At 42.4% G+C, this 22,157-nt stretch overlaps 2 protein-coding genes across 2 annotated transcripts; both read left to right on the top strand.

Moving 5' to 3' along the window:
- The first annotated feature begins 2,057 nt into the window (after window positions 1–2,057).
- On the top strand, window positions 2,058–13,931 carry LOC117967946 (receptor-type tyrosine-protein phosphatase eta-like). Its single transcript, XM_059015611.1, has 10 exons — window positions 2,058–2,193; window positions 4,057–4,112; window positions 5,278–5,640; window positions 6,547–6,795; window positions 8,455–8,712; window positions 10,026–10,292; window positions 11,192–11,446; window positions 12,216–12,497; window positions 13,263–13,360; window positions 13,795–13,931. Exons 2-10 carry the CDS (start codon window positions 4,094–4,096, stop codon window positions 13,864–13,866), a joined length of 1,863 nt encoding a protein of 620 aa, XP_058871594.1. The 5' UTR covers window positions 2,058–2,193; window positions 4,057–4,093; the 3' UTR covers window positions 13,867–13,931.
- Window positions 13,932–17,142: 3,211 nt separating this feature from the next.
- LOC131721951 (THAP domain-containing protein 2-like) lies at window positions 17,143–21,720 on the top strand. Its single transcript, XM_059015356.1, has 6 exons — window positions 17,143–17,500; window positions 17,769–17,865; window positions 18,688–18,892; window positions 20,348–20,447; window positions 21,261–21,505; window positions 21,712–21,720. Exons 2-6 carry the CDS (start codon window positions 17,786–17,788, stop codon window positions 21,718–21,720), a joined length of 639 nt encoding a protein of 212 aa, XP_058871339.1. The 5' UTR covers window positions 17,143–17,500; window positions 17,769–17,785.
- Window positions 21,721–22,157: the final 437 nt, after the last annotated feature.

Genomic DNA, 22,157 nt, shown 5'->3' with positions numbered 1-22,157 from the left:
ATTTGAAGGGGTGGAAAATAGATTTTCTATATATTTATCATCATCCTTTTTTTCAATCCACTGCTGGATGAAAGCATTCCTAAGTCAGTACTGGCAGCGCGCATTTATATATAGGTAATTTAATAGTATATTGATGTCATTTATATCAGATTTTAGCCAGCTGATACAAATAAGGCACAACCCATCTAAACACTCACCACAGTAAAAGCACAGTGAAAGCATAGGGGAGCATTGTAAAGCACAGAGAGGTGTGGTAAAGCATAGGGAAGCATTGTAAAGCACAGAGAGGCGTAGTAAAGCATAGGGAAGCATTGTAAAGCACAGAGAGGTGTGGTAAAGCATAGGGGAGCATTGTAAAGCACAGAGAGGTGTGGTAAAGCATAGGGAAGCATTGTAAAGCACAGAGAGGCGTAGTAAAGCATAGGGAAGCATTGTAAAGCACAGAGAGGTGTGGTAAAGCATAGGGGAGCATTGTAAAGCACAGAGAGGTGTGGTAAAGCATAGGGAAGCATTGTAAAGCACAGAGAGGTCTGGTAAAGCATAGGGAAGCATTGTAAAGCACAGAGAGGTGTGGTAAAGCATAGGGGAGCATTGTAAAGCACAGAGAGGTCTGGTAAAGCATAGGGAAGCATTGTAAAGCACAGAGGTCTGGTAAAGCATAGGGAAGCATTGTAAAGCACAGAGAGGTCTGGTAAAGCATAGGGAAGCATTGTAAAGCACAGAGAGGTGTGGTAAAGCATAGGGAAGCATTGTAAAGCACAGAGAGGTCTGGTAAAGCATAGGGAAGCATTGTAAAGCACAGAGAGGTCTGGTAAAGCATAGGGAAGCATTGTAAAGCACAGAGAGGTGTGGTAAAGCATAGGGAAGCATTGTAAAGCACAGAGAGGTCTGGTAAAGCATAGGGAAGCATTGTAAAGCACAGAGAGGTGTGGTAAAGCATAGGGAAGCATTGTAAAGCACAGAGAGGTCTGGTAAAGCATAGGGAAGCATTGTAAAGCACAGAGAGGTCTGGTAAAGCATAGGGAAGCATTGTAAAGCACAGAGAGGTCTGGTAAAGCATAGGGAAGCATTGTAAAGCACAGAGAGGTCTGGTAAAGCATAGGGAAGCATTGTAAAGCACAGAGAGGTGTGGTAAAGCATAGGGAAGCATTGTAAAGCACAGAGAGGTCTGGTAAAGCATAGGGAAGCATTGTAAAGCACAGAGAGGTCTGGTAAAGCATAGGGAAGCATTGTAAAGCACAGAGAGGTCTGGTAAAGCATAGGGAAGCATTGTAAAGCACAGAGAGGTCTGCAAAGCATAGGGAAGCATTGTAAAGCACAGAGAGGTGTGGTAAAGCATAGGGGAGCATTGTAAAGCACCGAGAGGTCTGGTAAAGCATAGGGAAGCATTGTAAAACACAGTGAGGTCTGGTAAAGCATAGGGAAGCATTGTAAAGCACAGAGAGGTCTGGTAAAGCATAGGGAAGCATTGTAAAGCACCGAGAGGTGTGGTAAAGCATAGGGAAGCATTGTAAAGCACAGAGAGGTCTGGTAAAGCATAGGGAAGCATTGTAAAGCACATAGAGGTCTGGTAAAGCATAGGGAAGCATTGTAAAGCACAGAGAGGTGTGGTAAAGCATAGGGAAGCATTGTAAAGCACAGAGAGGCGCGGTAAAGCATAGGGAAGCATTGTAAAGCACAGAGAGGTCTGGTAAAGCATAGGGAAACCGAGCAAAATTTTTGCATCAACTAGAATTCTGTATAAACAAAACTATATGAACATAATTTAGACAGTGTATTTAACATCGTGTAATCAAAGAAACAACAAAATTATATCGATAAAGTTATGATGTTTTTGGTTTTTTTTCAGCTCGAGAAACAGACTACTTTTTAAACGGGGAATATACAGAGAACTTGGATAATTTAAAAAAAATCCCTCAACGATCGCTTTAGAGGTGGCGATAATGTTGTGGATAATAATATCATTTGTGTCCGAAGCAGCAGTCTCTCGATTCAAATGCTGTGCGCGGTCATCATCTTAATTTGATCTGAAGTTAATTAAACGCTCATCCCTCCCGCTTTTAAAAAGGCTCCGTTGCCTTTATAATCAGTGATATGCAAATCAACTGCTTTTATTGCGTTCCTCTCGTAGATTCACCAGGAAATCAAGCGAGATTCTCAACAGCTCGGCAGAAAACAGAAGCGGATTAAGAGGTACAGTTATCCCTAATGTTTAATTTTCCTATATTACCGCATCATATATAGCTGTGTTGACGATTTTTTTCCCTTCTAGCTCTTACTGGAATTCAATATTTGTTTAAATAGATTGGAAGGAAATCTGGCAGAACCAAACTCACAAGTAAGGTTCAAGAATTATCAAATTGTTCGTTTGCAAGGGCGTCCCGGCTAGATATCTGAAATGGATTACACTGGCGTGTTTTGTAATGCTGAATTAGAAAGTGTGTGTAGTTTTATTTGATCATCGTGTGTAGGTTTTTTAGCGTGCTGTGCAGGGTCGGACCCTGATAATGTCGGGTAACCTGCAGCTGAGGTTTGGTAGCGTCGAAGTTCTGCTTTACTTGTCAAAAACCTGTCCCGGGACAGGATATTATTACACAGCTCTGGCCAAAAGTTTCGCATCAGCCTCTGTATAGAATGAACTAATTCTGCTTCATAAAGTCGAATGAAACCTGCTGGATAATGTTAACATATTGAATTGAAAAGTGACATTTTGAAATCTAAAATTAAATACTTTTGCGATATCATTTTGTAGTGTGTATATATATAAATACCAGTCATAAAATGAAACGGTTAGAAACCAAGTTTTATTTTGTTGAAAAAACGGAGAGATACATCGACACCATCAATGTGCTTCAAAATAAAAATCAATTAAACAGACATATGATATCTTCATCTTATTTGATTTCTTTACAGATTGATACAGTTCTAATACCTCTGTTATGTAGTTTATTCAATCCACAGAACTACAGAACACGCGTTCGTCCGATCATTCTGCACTGGTACAGTAAGTGGGTCATATTTTCGGGTGCCGCTGTGCTTGCGGGACAGACAGCTCATTAAAATCCTTGGCGTATTTCTAAACAGGAGACAGTTATCTATTCAGGGATAGCAAGAGATTTAGCGAGCGAGGAGTCTGTGTGAAGTTATCCGGCAACAAACTCCCCGTCCCGAGCGATGCTGCTGTCCTGGAAACAGGAGAGAATATTCGGGGGAGCGTTCTACTCGTGAGATGTCTCGCTCATTCAAATCCTTTGCATATTTTTTAAAGAGGAGACGGTGATCTGAACTGTAGTTTTCCTATGCTTTCAGACCTCTCTGTGCTTTACAATGCTTCCCTATGCTTTGCCACACCTCTCTGTGCTTTACAATGCTTCCCTATGCTTTACCAGACCTCTCTGTGCTTTACAATGCTTCCCTATGCTTTACCATACCTCTCTGTGCTTTACAATGCTTCCCTATGCTTTACCACACCTCTCTGTGCTTTACCATGCTTCCCTATGCTTTACCAGACCTCTCTGTGCTTTACAATGCTTCCCTATGCTTTACCAGACCTCTCTGTGCTTTACAATGCTTCCCTATGCTTTACCATACCTCTCTGTGCTTTACAATGCTTCCCTATGCTTTACCAGACCTCTCTGTGCTTTACAATGCTTCCCTATGCTTTACCAGACCTCTCTGTGTTTTACAATGCTTCCCTATGCTTTACCACACCTCTCTGTGCTTTACAATGCTTCCCTATGCTTTACCAGACCTCTCTGTGCTTTACAATGCTTCCCTATGCTTTACCAGACCTCTCTGTGCTTTACAATGCTTCCCTATGCTTTACCAGACCTCTCTGTGTTTTACAATGCTTCCCTATGCTTTACCACACCTCGCTGTGCTTTACAATGCTTCCCTATGCTTTACCAGACCTCTCTGTGCTTTACAATGCTTCCCTGTGCTTTAAAATGCAAAAGTTTAGGAAATGAATCAGGATGTTTTTTTTTGTTTTTTAAACTATCTTGTTGTATTATTTTTTTTTTTTTTTTTTAACCATATCAATTCGATTCCTTGTAGATTCTGCCAGTTCGCTGAATAGAAGCCTTGAGGCGAGATGCTTTTCATTTTGCTGGGTGAGTTTACACGGCTAGAACGGTTCCTTCTGTGTTCTAATGGAAAAAAATAAAGATTTTAAACTTGAGAGGATATTTCCTTAACACACCGCTCAGGCCAAAAGTTTTGCATCACCTAGAATTTTAGGATTGAGACAGAATACAAATAAATAAAACCACTCTATGAACATAATTTAGATCATTTATTTCACATCATTCAATCAAAGAAACTACAAAATGATCTTGCAAAATGCTACCGGAAGCCATAACAGCAGTACAGTAGTATTTCATGTTAGATTTCGAAATGTCACAATTTTCAAGTCTGTTTTTCGTGAAGTATCTGGAAAACTACAAAGCGGTCTGTAATTCAATATGTTAAGGTAACATTATTCAGCAGGTTTCAGTCGACTTTATGAAGCAAAATTGGTTCTATGGATGATGCAAAACATTTGGCCACAGCTGTAGTTCTGGAGAAACATGTGTTCTTCATGTTTTGAAATATTCTCAAACATGTAATATTGAAATATCGTTTAATGTATAATTTGTAGTAATAAAAAAAATATCTCTGTAATAAAATAAACCCAGAGGTACCTTATAAAGAAAGAAGGATCTGTACAGTTTCTGCCACTTTGGATCAGGTTAATTTTGCTTTTGCTGACAATACACTAGCTGTGCATTAGATGGCGCTGTTGCTCACTAATATAAAAGCTGGCTGATCTAGCCTATGATACACACGTCTATGGCAGCCAGCTAGTACTGAAGAGCAGCTCTTGAATTTAACTCTCAAATATGAACCACTCAGAATTAGAGAAAGGGTCTTGATACCAGGAGGTTCAAATCCCAGCTCAGCCACTGACTCCCTGTGTGTGACCCTGAGCAAGTCACTGAACCTCCTTGTGCTCCGTCCTTCGGGTGAGACGTCAAACAAACGAGCTCCTATTGGAAGTGACTCTGCAGCAGCAGCAGCAGTTGTTGATGAAGCAGAGTTCACCCCCCTAGTCTCTGTGAGTCGCTTTGGATAAAAGCGTGTGCTAAATGACTAATCAATAATAATAATAATAATAATAATAATAATAATAATAATAATAATAATAATAATAATAATACTGTAAGAGCCGCTTTCAACGCAGCAGGGTGGGGCTCTGTTCCAGTCGAGCACACTGTGGTCTTTCTCTCTTCCCTCCAGCTCTCTCTCTGGGCCCGGTCGGATCGGAGAGGATGTATTTCTTCCAGTCCAATGCGACGGAGTGGGCTGTGGCTCGGAACCACTGCCGTTCCTGCTTCAGGGAGCTGGTGAGTGTCACTCCGGACAACGCCGCCCTGCTGGTGGGAGGCCTGACCAACGACACCTGGACCGGGCTGCGCAAGGAGCTCGACGGGCCCATGGACTGGTCCCAGTGGTCCAACGGCGATCCGCTCACTTTCCAGAACTGGTACCCAGCCCGGCCCGACAGCAACAACTCGGACGACTCCTGCGTGAAGTTCCTGAGCTTCGGACCCTGGTTCGACCAGCCCTGCGAAACTGAGCTTCCATACATCTGTTACGAAGGTATTAATATTATTATTATTATTATTATTATTATTATTATTATTTATTTCTCTGTGCTTTACAATGCTTCTCTATGCTTTACCACACCTCTCTGTGCTTTACAATGCTTCCCTATGCTTTACCAGACCTCTCTGTGCTTTACAATGCTTCCCTATGCTTTACCACACCTCTCTGTGCTTTACAATGCTTCCCTATGCTTTACCAGACCTCTCTGTGCTTTACAATGCTTCCCTATGCTTTACCAGACCTCTCTGTGCTTTACAATGCTCCCCTATGCTTTACCAGACCTCTCTGTGCTTTACAATGCTTCCCTATGCTTTACCACACCTCTCTGTGCTTTACAATGCTTCCCTATGCTTTACCAGACCTCTCTGTGCTTTACAATGCTTCCCTATGCTTTACCACACCTCTCTGTGCTTTACAATGCTTCCCTATGCTTTACCATACCTCTCTGTGCTTTACAATGCTTCCCTATGCTTTACCACACCTCTCTGTGCTTTACAATGCTTCCCTATGCTTTACCACACCTCTCTGTGCTTTACAATGCCTCTCTGTGCTTTACAATGCTTCCCTATGCTTTACCAGACCTCTCTGTGCTTTACAATGCTTCCCTATGCTTTACCACACCTCTCTGTGCTTTACAATGCTTCCCTATGCTTTACCATACCTCTCTGTGCTTTACAATGCTCCCCTATGCTTTACCAGACCTCTCTGTGCTTTACAATGCTTCCCTATGCTTTACCACACCTCTCTGTGCTTTACAATGCTTCCCTATGCTTTACCAGACCTCTCTGTGCTTTACCACGCTGTCACTGTGCTTTGTTACACTTTGCTGTGCTTTTACTATGGGTAAGTTTCCCAGGGGATTTTGTCTTGATCGGTTCCTCTCTTCCCATCCTGTTCCAGATCGTTTCTATGGTAACCTGACTGTTTCCAACGTCTCGTTAACCAACGTGTCCCTGAGCTGGACCCCCGGCCCGGGTAATGTAAGTCAGTACCGAGTGGAGGTGTCGGGGAACACCAGTCAGGTTCTGAACTCCACCGGGCTGACCGCGCTGGTGGACTCCCTGACCCCCGGCAGCCTCTACCGATTCCAGGTCTTTCCCGTCAAATGCGACAGAGATCTGAACCCAGAGAACGCCACCGTCTACACAAGTAGGTCGATTTTTTTGGTTTTCCCGAAAATTGAATTTCAGGGGTTCAAAGTTTAGGTCTGAGCGACTCACCCAGCGTCACACTGGCACATAAGAAAATTTCCAAACGAGAGGAGGCCCCATTCGGCCCATCTTGCTCGTTTGGTTGTTAGTAGCTTATTGATCCCAGAATCTCATCAAGAAGCTTCTTGAAGGATCCCAGGGTGTCCGATATAAAAAGTTAAGGTTTGATATTATCGCACAAGTAGCGGTCAGCAAAATAGGTTTGAGATAACAAGCATATCTAAAGGAATGTGAGATAGCTGAAGGATAAACCACTGTGGTATATCTAAGGAAATAAATCACAGCAACCGTCCGCTGTGAGATTGAAGGGCTGTAAGATGCTTTTGTAAGCTGGGAAAAGGGATTTTAGGTGATGATGTCACTCAGTGAGAGGGCATGTAGAAGCGTCTTGGGAATTGGTAGGAGATCCATCACTCCCAGTGTCCTCTCTCCTGCCTCTGCTCTCCCACAGAAAAAGGTCCTTGATCCCTATCTGTCTCTGTACCAGATCCCTGATGCATTTACAGCCTGTGTAACCGCATACAATACACTGCTTGTGCGTCTGTCTGTATACTGGGGTCCTGTAACCCACTCTGTTGGGCTTCAACAACACTGTTTACATGCAACTGAGAATTGAATTTACAACAAAACACAAAACCCAACAGTTCCTCCTAGTTTAAGCACAGCAAAGTGTGATGAAGCACAGTGAAAGCATTGCATAGGGAAGCATTGTAAAGCACAGAGAGGTGTGGTAAAGCATAGGGAAGCATTGTAAAGCACAGAGAGGTCTGGTAAAGCATAGGGAAGCATTGTAAAGCACAGAGAGGTCTGGTAAAGCATAGGGAAGCATTGTAAAGCACAGAGAGGTCTGGTAAAGCATAGGGAAGCATTGTAAAGCACAGAGAGGTCTGGTAAAGCATAGGGAAGCATTGTAAAGGACAGAGAGGTATGGTAAAGCATAGGGAAGCATTGTAAAGCACAGAGAGGTGTGGTAAAGCATAGGGAAGCATTGTAAAGCACAGAGAGGTGTGGTAAAGCATAGGGAAGCATTGTAAAGCACAGAGAGGTGTGGTAAAGCATAGGGAAGCATTGTAAAGCACAGAGAGGTCTGGTAAAGCATAGGGAAGTATTGTAAAGCACAGAGAGGTCTGGTAAAGCATAGGGAAGCATTGTAAAGCACAGAGAGGTGTGGTAAAGCATAGGGAAGCATTGTAAAGCAGAGAGGTATGGTAAAGCATAGGGAAGCATTGTAAAGCACAGAGAGGTGTGGTAAAGCATAGGGAAGCATTGTAAAGCACAGAGAGGTGTGGTAAAGCATAGGGAAGCATTGTAAAGCACAGAGAGGTGTGGTAAAGCATATTTTAAAACATGGCAAACCAGGGTAAGCTCTGGTAAATGCATAGGAGAACTACAAAATGACTCTGATATCAGTTAATATGTCCAGCTGACCCTGCCTTTTACAGTGCTTGCCTATGCTTTACCATACTGTCACACTTTGCTATGCTGTTACTATACAAACCTATTATTAAGGTGCCCTGACTCTGCCCCCCTGCCTCAGATCGTGGGGTAGCTACTGATACCTGAACAGGAAGTGACGGTTGTCCACTTCCTCTCACAGAGCCGGAAAGGGTGACCGATCTGAACGTCACGTCCGTCACCACGAAAACCGCGACCCTGCGCTGGAGACGGCCAACGGGGAACGTGGACAGCTTCCTCGTGGAGGTGGAGGGGTTTCCTACCCTGAACGTCACGGCTCCGGGGGAGGCTGCCTCTGTGGACAGGCTCAGCCCAGGAAAGCAGTTCACTTTCAGGGTGACGACGCTGGTGCTGGACCGCTCGATCAGTGGAGACCCAGTGTCCGTGTCTGCGTTCACCAGTAAGTCTCTCTCGAAGCTTGTGGGTCCCAGCGGTTTAAAGAAAGGGGGCTCGATACCAGGAGGTTCAAATCCCGGCTGAGCCTCCGACTCCCTGTGTGTGAGCAAGTCACTGAACCTCCTTGTGCTCCGTCCTTCGGATGAGACGCAAAACAAACAAGCTCCTATTGGAAGTGACTCTGCAGCAGCAGCAGCAGTTGTTGATGATGCATAGTTCACCCCCCTAGTCTCTGTAAGTCGCTTTTTGATAAGTCTGCTAAATGACTAATTCATGAAGTTGAATTTAATGTCAGATAGCGTGTGATAGACAAGACTTCCTGTTTGCAAGGTGATTTACAGTAAACCCTGCTTTCTAACCATGAAATTGACCGCTGACCCTATATGGCTGTGATATTGTGGTCAAGTGAAGATTCTGTCTTACAGAGTCTCTTATTAATGTTTGGTACAAAGCTGTATTATTAGATTTTTCTATCGTTCCCTTATCAGTGTTGTCCTTTAAAGGGTAACTCTTCTCTTTCAGAGTCAAAATTGTTTTAGATCATATCCATGACACAGACCGCACACTTTGACACGGGGTCTGTGTAATTGGTACACAGCTGAGTTTTATGATTCTCTCAATAGAGTTCCATTGCGGATGGTACGCAGTATTACAGCTCTGGCCAAAAGTTTTGCATCGCCTAGAATTTTAGGATTGTGACATTATTCAAAATAATCTGAACTTGATTTATCTTTTATTTCACATCATATAATCTAAGAAACTACAAAAATGATCTCGCAACCGGACGCCCTGACAGTATACAGTAGTAAATCCTGTTCGATTTTGAAATGTCACATTTTTGTTAAGTATATGGGAAAACTACAAAGTGATTCAGTGTGTTAACGTAACATGATTCAGCAGGTTTCGTTCGACTTTAGGAAGCAAAATTAGTTCATTCTATATAGAGTGGGCAGCAGTGTGGAGTAGTGGTTAGGGCTCTGGACTCTTGACCGGAGGGTCGTGGGTTCAATCCCAGGTGGGGGGGACACTGCTGCTGTACCCTTGAGCAAGGTACTTTACCTAGATTGCTCCAGTAAAAACCCAACTGTATAAATGGGTAACTGTATGTGAAAATGATATCTTGTACCAATTGTAAGTGGCCCTGGATAAGGGCGTCTGCTAAGAAATAAATAATAATATATACTGGGGGATGCTAAACTTTTGGCCACAGCTGCACAGTACTCCAGCAGGTGAGATTAATCATTTTCTCAGACCCATTGCATTCTGACATTCCTGGTGAGCTGATGTCCCGGGGAATGCGTTGTTTTTGTTCTGCAGAGCCCGATCTCGTCTCCAGGCTGCAGGTGTCAGAGGTCACCACGACGATGCTGAACCTGAGCTGGGCACGGCCGGAAGGTGGGCACGACGGCTACAGAGTGGACTGGACTGGCAACTGGGCCTTCCTCAACCACACCCAGACCGTCTTCACAGAATCATCCAGACTGGAGAACCTCGAACCCGGGACCAACTACTCGATCTGGGTCACGGCGCTGGTGGCAAACCAGTCCGTGGAGGGCGACCCGGTCTTCATCACCAGTTACACAAGTAAGGAACTGGTTTGGACAGAACCACTGGTATAGATCAAATCGAAATGTGCGTGGCAAGCCATCTCAAGACAAAGGGGCTTCTGAGGGGCGCATCCAAGTGGAGTGCAGGATGCGCCCTGTAGCCTGGAGATCGCGGGTTCGAATCCAGGTTATGTCGTTGGCCGAGGGCCACCCGGGTAGGGAGGGCTTAGGATAATCCTAAATCGGCTGGGGTGGTGGCAGGGGTGAGCGGGGGTTGAAATAAAAATAATTTTAAATTGGAGAGACAATCAAAAATTATTGGTGATTTCCAAATTTAAAAACAAGCAAATAAATAAATAAATAAATAAAAAACAGTAAAACAAGAGATTGAAACAAAACAAAGGATCTCAGGTGAAAGGGACTGCAACCAGTGAGGTGATTTTGTTCATATTATTGAGCTTCTGCTGGAGAATGTGCAGTTGTGAAAGAAACACGTGTTATTAGTGGCGCATGCAGCCACCGCGTTTCTGAATCGATTATCGCGTCCGCGTTTGTGGACAGCAAACGGTGCCCCAGCCAAACCAACAACCTGAGGATTGAACTAAGAGTTGACATAATAGCAAAAACTACAAAGCCCACAATGCACCTGACCGGACTTCCTGCCAAATGAATTCTGTATAGAGACAGTACGCTTTGAGTGGCCGTCCTAATGTTTGATACCCAGCTGCGTTCTTTAATTTCCTTACATAAATTCCATTACCGGCTTTGTCTAAACGAACCTGCAATCAATTGCACACTCTTGCGAAAGCGTTTGCCCAAACTTTTCTTTCATTGATTTCTGTTCCAATTTAATAAGAAAGTGACGAATCTGATTATAAAATGCGGGTTCGGGCTCAGCCCAGACTGATTCTTTCCTTGTTTTGTCTCCCCCCGCAGGACCTGATGTCATCACGGAACTCGCCGTTACCGAGACAACCAGAACTAACATCGCGGTCCAGTGGAAGCCTCCAGCCAATGGAAGCTGGCATTCGTTCAGGGTTCAGGTTCCGGAATCACCAGCCCTCGAGACTGTAGATCTGACAGCCAACCTGACTGGACTGAAGTCAGGGAAAGAATACACAGTCACGGTTATTACCCTAGCAGCCGACAAAACCAAGCTCTCCGACCCTGTCAACGTAACCACCTACACAAGTAAGGCGTATTTCGGACCGCTCCCTTTCCAACTCCCCTTTTAAGAACTCAATTGACCCCCGTTCAGCCATATCTCAATCACCACTGAGAAACGCCTTACTAGCAAAAATGGATTCAATGTAGTTTTCTTTTTGTGAGAGAGAGAGGGTGTGTGGGGTGATTCGTTGATTCAGGAGCCCGGGATTTGTTATATACAATGTATTTATTATATTATCATCAGTGGTATTGTCCCTGAGGACCTGGACGTGTCCGTGATAAAAAATATACAAAATGGAAAACAAGACAGCAGCTCTGTGAGGTACGGGTCGCAATTTCACTTTGACGGCTCGCGCCGGGGTCACACTGGGGTCACGCTGGGGTCAACCGGCCGTGGATTATGGGAAATATCAACTGGACGAGCCTGTTGAAAAAATTGCTTTTATTTTTTCAGTTATTATGAATCTAGAATTTATGGTTAAGTACAATAATTAAATCTCAGCCTCTATGAGGGGGGATAAAAGTTGACTTTGACCAAATAATTAACTTTTCTGACTCATTTTTCTTGGAATTCCAACAGAGTATTTAGTAAAACTGGGAAATCAAATATTAATTATTATTTTTACCCATTTGAATATATATATATATATATATATATATATATATATATATATATATATATATATATATATATATAATAAACGCACCCAGACCATATATATATAATTATATTGAATCAGGTTTACTCATTCTTTGTCTGTCTGTTTGTTTGTTTTATTCCCTCGTTCTCAAGAACTAAACGAACCCAAAAACCTGCATAACACCTCTTTTAACACGACTGACATCCACCTGAGCTGGGACGTCCCAGAGAACATGGAAGGGGTGCAGAGCAGCTACCTGATCAACTACACCACGCGATTCTGGAAGCTCAGCCACTCTGTGGTCGCCCGCACCAACGCCACCATCCTCACTGACGTGCGATCCGGAGTGGAGTACAGCATCACAGTGCAGACGCTGCTGCAAATGGGACAGAGCAACGTGACCAGCCAGCCCATCACAATCAAGTGCAGCACCAGTAAGAAACCCAACATCGCAAGGAATTATTATTTTATTTAGCAGACGAGATACAAGATATCATTTTTACATACAATTACCCATTTATACAGTTGGGTTTTTTACTGGAGCAATCTAGGTAAAGTACCTTGCTCAAGGGTACAGCAGCAGTGCCCCCCCCCACCTAGGATTGAACCCACGACCCTCCGGTCAAGAGTCCAGAGCCTTAACCACTACTCCACACTGGTATCAGCGGAGTATAGCGCCAGATTTAAAATGGAAGTGCATGTTTGCCAAGACATGTGTGTCTTTCGAAACTGCACATTTGAGACCTGTGTAGCCAAGTGTAGAACAGTGAAGATTAAAGGCAGTATTTAAAAAGGTCCACAGCTCTGGCCAAAAGTTTTGCATCAGCCTCTATATAGAATGAACTAATTCTGCTTCATAAAGTCGAATGAAACCTGCTGGATGATGTTACGTTAACATATTGAATCACTTTGTAGTTTTCCCATATACTTAACAAAAATGATTGTTCGTGGTGTGCGGTTTTTATTTGGTCTGTCTGTGATTTACTGGGGCATCCTCCAGCACTGAATTAAAACCTGCATCCCACGAGCGATCTTTCAGTCTGTAGCTGTGGCCAGAAGTTTAGCATCGCCGAGAACTTTTCATAATTTAGTCATTTTAGTAACATCATTTAGATCTTTTATGTAACGTCATGTAATCAAAGAAGAAACTACAAAAATGATCTGTGTTTACCAGCCCCTGCGTTGTTGTTGTTTCACAGGGGGGGTGGACAGGGTGCTCACTCTGGGGATGCAGTGCCAGTCGAAGGACCCTCTGCAGTGTGACACAGAGCAGACCAGAGAGCAGGCCATGAAGGAGGTGAGAGAGCTGCAGGGAACCCGCCCCTCTGTATCTCTGAGAGTGTGTGTGTGCGTGAGCGTGCGTGTGTGTATCTGAGTGTGTGTCCGTGTGTGTGTATCAGAGTGTGTGTGTGTGCGCCTGTGTCCGTGTGTGTGTGTGCCTGTCAGTGTGTGTGTATCAGTGTGTGTGTGTGCCTGTGTCCGTGTGTGTGTGTGCTTGTGCGTGTGTGTGTGTGCCTGTCAGTGTGTGTGTTTCTATAGGTCTGTCTGTGTGTCTTAATTGTTTTTCTTCTGTCTTGTTTGCTTTTGTTCATCCATTCTTTGTTTCAATCTGGGAGTGAGCTGAGCCTAAAAATAATTGGATATGTCAAATTAATTGTCGACTACTAAATTTTAAAAAATGTGAGAACGCTGCATCTCGGTTTGTTTATGGGCCTCTCTGCTCCCTCGTAGCTGAAGAAGCTTCTGAATGACAAGCTGGACGGAGTGACGTGGACGCTGAGATGGAGGGATTCGTCGGACTGAAAGAGAAAGACCAGCGAGCCATTTTCTTTCCTTTTTTTTTGTAACCTTTCCCCCATTCCTCTGTTTATAACGCAGCTACTTATATCTGCCGTTAAGTCTGTTGAAGTGGTCTTCAGATTTAGCTGCCTGCTTTATATGATGTAGGCTGGATCTGCCATCTTTATATCAGCAAGCGCCATCTAGTGCCCAGCGAGTGCACTGCAAGCAAAACAAAACCCATACGCACAAGATTATGAAACGTCTGCAGTAAATTGCATATATACAGTATGCAGTGTGGAGTGGTGGTTAGGGCTCTGGACTCTTGACCGGAGTGTCGTGGGTTCAATCCCAGGTGGGGGGGGGACACTGCTGCTGTACCCTTGAGCAAGGTACTTTACCTAGATTGCTCCAGTAAAAAACCCAACTGTATAAATGGGGAATTGTATGTAAAAATAATGTGGTATCTTGTAACAATTGTAAGTCGCCCTGGATAAGGGTGTCTGCTAAGAAATAAATAATAATAATTTAGAAAAAATGGCATAATACCACAGCAGTGACGTCAAAAAGTGATAATTCCTCTAGAGGAAAATATTCTTGAACTTTGACCCATTCGACTCCTCAAGATCATCGCTTTCAATTCAAAACACAACATGTCTCGTTTTCAATCACTCGACAACACAGAAATGTTCATTAATGATCAACAACAACAAAAAAATGATGTAATGCGGGTACATTTGTATCTCAGAGAAACCGGAGAGGAAAGGGAAATTAAAACAAGGTAAAACCGATCATCCAAATAAAGCTGAAGCACAAACGGATAACGACACAGAACGTCCGTACAGCACTGAAACACAACGTTTAAAAATAATAAAAACTGCCCTGCTGAACCTCGTCTTCTTTAATATCAGCATCACAAGGGTATCCGTGGATTATAAAAAATAACAGACGGGCCTCTTCAGTGAGTCACAGGAAAACAATTCCATCTCGGGGTTCTGGGACAGTTTGGAAACTCCGCCTTCGCTCTCGTAGTTTATGACGTCACAGAAACCCTCCATGGAATTATTTTCCTGTAACTCACTGAAGAGGCCCATCTATTATATTTATTAATATTTATATATATATACAGTAGTTGATTTTAAGGAGGTAACAATTTAGTGAGTTTGTTACAATAATAACATAATTGTTTGTTAACTTTTTATTTATTTATTTTTATAGATATTTACGATCTTACAAAAAAAATGCTTTGTTGGGTTGAAAATTTATTAGCGTGTTCTGACAAGGGTCTGGAAATTAAAACAATTTAAAAATCACTGCTGTCTCAAACAAGTTTTCTATTTTTTTTAAAATGTATTTACTGCACTTTTTAAAAGGCAGTGTGGTTATTAAAGGACTGGCTGTGAAGGGGTTAACATGTGTGTTTGATATGGTGTGTGATATTTTTAAAAACGTAAATTACACACACTGCTGTGCAAAAGTCTTAGACATGTTGCATTTCTCTACTCTCATGCATTATGAGGATCAGCGATTTCCTCAAAGCCTCCACAAGTGTTTTCACTATTATAACAACCTTGACTCGCATAGAGAAGGAAACACATTGAGTGCAATATCTCCCATCGCTCGATTTTCAAGCTGTGGTATCCGAAGCATAATCCACAAGCACAGAGAAACATCATCTGTAATTAACAAACCCAGGACTGGAAGACCACAAAAGCTGTCTAACAAGGATGAGCAATACTTGAAGATAAAATCCTTCAGGAATAGAAAGAAGACAAGCGTTGAATTGACAACAGGACTGGCAGAAGGCACAGGTGTCTTTGTCCATCCATTAACAGTCCAAAGCACCTTTGACCATTGCTCCACAGTCCAGTTTCTGTGTTCTTGTGCATATTTTACCGTTTTAGTCTGGTCCTTTCTTAACAGAGGTATTCTTACTGCAACACATCCTTCAAGTCCTGATTTTAAGAGTGACCTTCGTGTTTGTGTGTATATATACAGCGTCCCGTCTGCTAGCCCAGTTACACGGGATATTAAATGCCTGGGATTGCAAACCAGTCGAGATATCTAAAACACTGGGTAACAAAACAACGCTACTGTGTTCAATTAAATTGAATTCCCTGATAAGTGTGGAGCTGCCTCTGCTCGTTCCCAAACTTTTCTGATGCACCGTCGTTTATTTCCAGTATTTTTATTCGGTCATAAGGCGAGTTAGAGTCGCCATTTGTGTTGATGGCGAATTTTTCAGCCCGGCGGCGGCTTCACGACAGTATCTCGATAGGGCTTGCCCACATCCGCCATGTTTGTTTCGGGTCTCGGCCTGTAATTTTTCTTCGTTGTAAACTTTGTCTGTCAACTTTAATCCGGTTTGGCTCCGGGGAGAGTTAGGATAGTTTGAGGACGCCGAAGACGCGTCGAGAACCAGGGGTTTTATCTTTACGGTTTGGATATTTAAGTCGCACTTTGCCACATAAGCTTCCTTCCATGTTCGCTAAGGGCAAACGGTGGCGTTGGAATTCGGCTTCACCGCCCTGTAGATGGATAGAGCCTGCCCACAACGGCCATGTTGGTTACTGGCAGGCGGAACTGAAGATACGAGCTTACTTTAAAAAGCCAATTCCCGAGGTTTGTTGTTAGTTTTTGTGGAAATGGATACTGGGGGGAGCGAAGAAAGTGACCCGGGCAGGTTTTCCAAGGGAAACGTTTGGTTTAATCTTGAGTCCCCGATCCCAGAGAGCCGACCGAAGAGGCAGGCAGCGGCTCCCCGGGAGAGGAGCGAGGGGGTCCGGGCAGCGCTGCGCAGATCGGGACGAGCCCGACCCGAGGTACAGAAGCAAAGAAAAAACCGATCCTGCAGACAAACAACACGATGCATTTATAACTGCGTGACAGATTCATACACCCGCTTCAGAGGTTTGCTCTGCAGTGCAGACACGAGTTTTCTTTATTTTTTTGTGCGCTGCAAAGTTTGCGATGTGTGATATTCTCGCTGAATTTGAAAAGGATGCGTTTTGTTTTGATCAGGGTGCCACTGCTGAATAATCACAGAAATACTGTAAGCGGGTTTTTTAATAAAGCATATGATATAAACACTTAATAGATACGAGCTAATGAAATCACTTTTATCAGATACGTTTTCATTCATAAGGACAATACCGTTAGACCTACATTTTCAGTGGGAAATAATATACGATCATGTTAAAATGAAATAAAACAAACATTTTCTGACTGTGTAATAATAATAATATAATAATAATTAATAATTAATAATAATAATAATAATAATAATAATAATAATAAATACGCTTTGAAATTAATCATGATACTGGATATAGCTTATTGATACAAAAATTAAAAACGCAAACGTCTAATAAAATGCATCGCAATCAAACATTTAAAACGAATCAGTTGTGACGGTTAACGAAGTCTTGTCAACCAAAAGTGAAAAAAATAAAATTAATAAATAAATAAACTTAAGTTATTGATCAATCAGAGCAGCGAATTTGGGATGCTCTCCTGCCATTCATATTCCACACACTAGATGGCACTGTGGGATTAGTGTACCGTTTCGTTTGGTGCCCGCTATAGAGATAGAGGGATTAGCGAGGCCGTGACGTCATAGGGATACGTTTCAAGCCGCCATCTTATCTAGGTATCTCTGGTATGTACCGCGGTCTCGTTTTTCCTCGTTATTATTATTTTTTTTTGGTTGCATAGTCTTCTAACGGTTATCCCTCAAAATACAAACCATATATACTTTTTACTATGTACACGTAAAATATTTTATGCAAAGCATCGAGCTGTGAAATTATTTTTGAGCCGGCGAGGCTATGAAAACTAAGCTGTTTTTTTTTTTTTTTTGAGTTTTTTTTTGAAGATATCAAGGTGTTATATTAATTCTGCACGTCTGTCCTCTTTCCATTTCGTAGCGTTAGTATGATCCGCCATGCCCGTGTCTTGCGCCGCGATAAACTGCTCTGAGCTCCGCAATGAAGGCTCGCTGAGGAGAGGGATCTCATTCCACGGGTAACACAAACACAGAGACGCACCTTTACTGGATTGAGATATTTATAAACTGTATACTGAGAGGGCTTCTTACTGGTGTCTGTATAAGTGTCGAGAGCTGTGTTATAATTTATAGCGGTGAATAGGGGGGCCAAGTGTGGGGGCCGAAACAAAACAGGAAATATTTTACCATGTGTGTTTTCCCGGATTTAATTTTAACTAGATTTATACCAAATTATTATTATTATTATTATTATTATTATTATTATTATTATTATTATTATTATTTCCCCAGGTGTTCCCCCCCCTTCCCCCGATTAAATTAAATCTAGTATTTATTTATTTATTTATTTATTTATTTATTTATTTATTAAGATTTAGATTTAAACCAAAAAACAAAAAAAAATGTACCAAACTTTACCAAAACATTCTTTTCCCAGATCTGTTTTTTTTTTTGTCAGGTTTTAACTGCTAACTTCAAAGATTAATTTCGGATTTATCTGTCGGCTAAATGTTGACGCGCCGAGTGTAAAATTAATTGATTTTAAAAGCATTTTTTTTTCAAGATTTAATTGTCAGAATGTTTAAGATTTAAAAAATCTGAGGTGTAAAAAATATAATTTGTTTAAATCTAGTAAAATATTTATAGATAGATAGATAGATTGATTAAAAAGATAGATAGATAGATAGATATTTATATTGAATCCGAGGAAAAAACACCAGGTCAAATATTTGTGCCGTTTTAACACCTGATTTCCCATAAGTGAAGGCTAACTGACCAAAATCAATCTGCGTTTACAGTGTTAAGTTTTGCTGTGACATATTTTGTCGTAATATTAATAGTTTCCCAAAGAGTCCGTCGAGAAAAAACCAGTGGAGAATCGCCGTGCGCCGACAGACCCCGGACAACAAACTCTGGGAGCCCACGAAACATAGCGTTTTGTGCAGCAAGCATTTCAAAGCAGAAATGTTTGACAGAACTGGGCAGACAGTTCGCCTCAGAGACCACGCTGTACCCACGGAGTTTGACTTCGGAGTTATTAAGAAGGTACGTGTCTGTATATAATGCATCGTTTGCTTTGGATTCTGTTATAAGTTTCTGTCGCAAACTGAACGTGCAGGAGAAATCGTGTACATGCTGTATCAGTATACTTTATATTCAGTTGCCTTACGCAACGTTGCATTAGTTATGAATCTATGCAATACCTCGTTCAATCTGTAAAGGTTTTGTCGTATATCTTTTGTAGCGTTAGTCCCTATATAACTTGTGCAATTTTACATCGGGACACTCGACTTGCCGGTTTTAATGTTGCGCTCTTTCTTCATAAAAAAAGGTGTTAAAAATAGAATGAAAAGTTACAGAAAATGTTGTAATTGTTAGTTTTATGCAAAGATAACACTATTTTCCTATCATACTTTTTATGTTCTTATTAATTCTAGTTTTTTTTTACCCAGATCGCTCCAGTAAAAACCCAGCTGTATAAATTAAGCACCAGAATTTGTATGTTAAGAGAATTCAGTGTGACCCAGTAAGTCGCTTTGAATAAAACCGTCAGACAAATAAATAAATCAAATACTAAATACATGTGTTGATAATAATAATAATAATAATAATAATAATAATAATAATAATAATAATAATAATGTAATATAACGTATTACTTTTTTGAAAAACGCTATATTAATAGTTATCATAGATAGAGAACCATTTTATAGCTATGGTCGACATACTTCAGTACAAATTATTATTGTTATTCCTGCCTGTAAAAATTAAACGTCAGTCTTGAGGGTAGCGTTGAAATAACCGTCTTTATTTATGTAGGTATGTACAGGAGGTGTTTATTATATTAATATGACAAGCTTATCTCTTCCCTTCGTTGTGGGTTTGTGTTGATCGTAAACACACACATCCGGTTTTGTAAATCGGTATTTTCACGTCATTTCTGTGATTTTTTAAATTTTTTTTTGGAATGTATTACCGGAACAAGTCGAAGTTTAAAACCACAGGTGGGATTTGAACCGGGGACCTCCTGGTTACAAGCCCTTTTCTTTAACCACTGGACCACACAGCCTCCTATGGAGATGGGAGTCACGTGACTTAGCCTGGCCTGTTATCCCACCGCATCACTGCTGCCTGTAGCGAACCGTACCAGTTTAGGGTCCAGTACTGGCCAGCAGGGGTCGAAATAAATGCTACGAGGCAGTGCGGTCCAGTGGTTAAAGTCCAGTGGCTTGTCATCAGAAGGTCACCGGTTCAAATCCCACCTCTGCCACTGACTGCCTCACTGCGTGTGACCCTGAGCAAGTCACATCACCTCCTTGTGCTCCGTCCTGCGGATGAGATGTTAAATCAACGTCCTATTGGAAGTGACTCTGCATATAATGCACAGTTCACAGCCTGCCTCTGTAAAGCACTTTGTGATGGTGGAACACGATGAAAGGCGCTATATAAAAATAAAGATATTATTATAATTATTGACTTTCTTTCTCTAACTGATCACAGAACGTGGAGGAAGCAGAGCCTTTGAGTAAGAGTGCAGTGAAGAAGAGGAGGAGGAGGAAGGGGAAGGGGAGTCTGACCAGGAAGTGCCCCTCCCACACAGGTAACCCCCCCCCCCCCCGCGGGATTCTTCACATTGCTTGGAGTTTTAACAAAATCAAGTTCAATAACAGGGCTTCAACGGCTTGCTTCTGTGCAGAATCTGCTTATCTGTCGGGTGTCGGGTCTCTCCTTGTCATCTCGGGGCGGTGTGGGAGACACCATTTTTCTGAAACACAAACTCTAATCTCTCCCTCTCTCCCCCCCCCCCCAGTCCTAGAATGCAGAGATGTAGACAAGCAGTAGAATACGGCTACTACAGTATAATGTGTTTTGTAGAAAGATTATAGCCTTCATGAATATAGTTAATTATTCTAAGGATATTATTAATATTAATAAGACTCCTATTGCACAGCAGTGTCACCCAATCCAGGTTTTACTACCAGCTAGATCATGCCCAGTCTGTCTAGGTAACAAGCTCAGGTGTGTCTGATTAAACTATATTATTATTATTATTATTATTATTATTATTATTATTATTAGATTTTTTAGCAGACGCCTTTATCCAAGGCGACTTACAGAGACTAGGGTGTGTGAACTATGCATCAGCTGCAGAGTCACTTACAGCTACGTCTCACCCGAAAGACGGAGCACAAGGAGGTGACGTGACTTGCTCAGGGTCACACAGTGAGTCAGTGGCTGAGGTGGGATTTGAACCGGGGACCTCCTGGTTACAAGCCCTTTTTTTAACCACTGGACCACACAGCCTCCTAGTAAAACCAGGAATGGATCACACTGCTGTGCAATGGGAGTCTAATTCCCATTCCTGTGCCAGCCCTGGACATGTGATGTTACAGACCCTTGCCTCCTCCCACAGCCTCCGCGCGCGGGATAGGAGACCTGGTGCTGGCGGCGGAGTTGGTGGAGCTGGTCGGGCAGTCCCAGGGGGGGTTGCTCCTGGGCTTCGAGAACGATCACCGGGGATACTCTCTGCCCTCCGACCCCCAGGCCCTGACCCGCCTGACGCGGATCTTCACACAGAACCTGCACAGGCAGGAGCAGAGGCTGAGCGAACTGCAGGGGGCGCTCAAGAGCCAGGAGGCGCTGTACAACCAGAGCAAGGTAGAGATCGCCCGGGCGCTGCTGTGTGACATATACAGGGTTAAGGGAGGGGGGGGGGGGGTGGGGGCGGGGGCGATTTTTTTATTTTCAAATTTCCAATGCCTTTTTTTTTAAAAAATCAATTCCCAGTTCCAATTCCTTCAGAGAAGCTAATTAACAGAATGCTGCTAATTGCAATCAATTATGTATTTGGAATTGATAAAAAGGGAATGTGAATTGATATTTGAGACGTAGTAACTGTGTCGATTTGTTCAACTGCTTTCATTTGAAGCTGATTTTAATTGACAAACAGCGACTTCAAATTATTATTATTATTATTATTATTATTATTATTATTATTATTTATTTATCCAAGGCGACTTACACAGAGTCTCTTACAACAAAGTCTCACCCGAAGGACGGAGCCCAAGGAGGTTCAGTGACTTGCTCAGGGTCACACACACACACACAGGGAGTCAGCGGCTGAGCCAGGATTTGAACCTCCTGGTATCGAACCCCTTTCTCTAACCACTGCACCACACAGCCCCCAATTCAAGTCATTTGTCGCCACAGTGGAGAGAAGCTCCTTTTAACAGAACTCTGCTAATTGAGATCAACGATGTGCTGGAATTGATTACAAGGGGAGTTAGAAATTGATTTTTCTAAAGGAATT

This window comes from Acipenser ruthenus, chromosome 50 (genome assembly GCF_902713425.1).
Source record: "Acipenser ruthenus chromosome 50, fAciRut3.2 maternal haplotype, whole genome shotgun sequence".
In the NCBI taxonomy this organism is placed as follows: domain Eukaryota; kingdom Metazoa; phylum Chordata; class Actinopteri; order Acipenseriformes; family Acipenseridae; genus Acipenser; species Acipenser ruthenus.
Note: the sequence above shows the minus strand (reverse complement) of the source record. Positions and strands in the feature narration are given on the sequence as shown.

Coding starts and splice junctions, on each gene's coding strand:
- LOC117967946 (XM_059015611.1), top strand. Junction 8,713..10,025: donor GTCCGTGTCTGCGTTCACCA/GTAAGTCTCTCT, acceptor TTTGTTCTGCAG/AGCCCGATCTCGTCTCCAGG. Junction 11,447..12,215: donor CAACGTAACCACCTACACAA/GTAAGGCGTATT, acceptor CTCGTTCTCAAG/AACTAAACGAACCCAAAAAC.
- LOC131721951 (XM_059015356.1), top strand. CDS start 17,786: ATGCCCGTGTCTTGCGCCGCGATAAACTGCTCTGAGCTCCGCAATGAA. Junction 18,893..20,347: donor ACTTCGGAGTTATTAAGAAG/GTACGTGTCTGT, acceptor AACTGATCACAG/AACGTGGAGGAAGCAGAGCC. Junction 20,448..21,260: donor GAAGTGCCCCTCCCACACAG/GTAACCCCCCCC, acceptor CTCCTCCCACAG/CCTCCGCGCGCGGGATAGGA.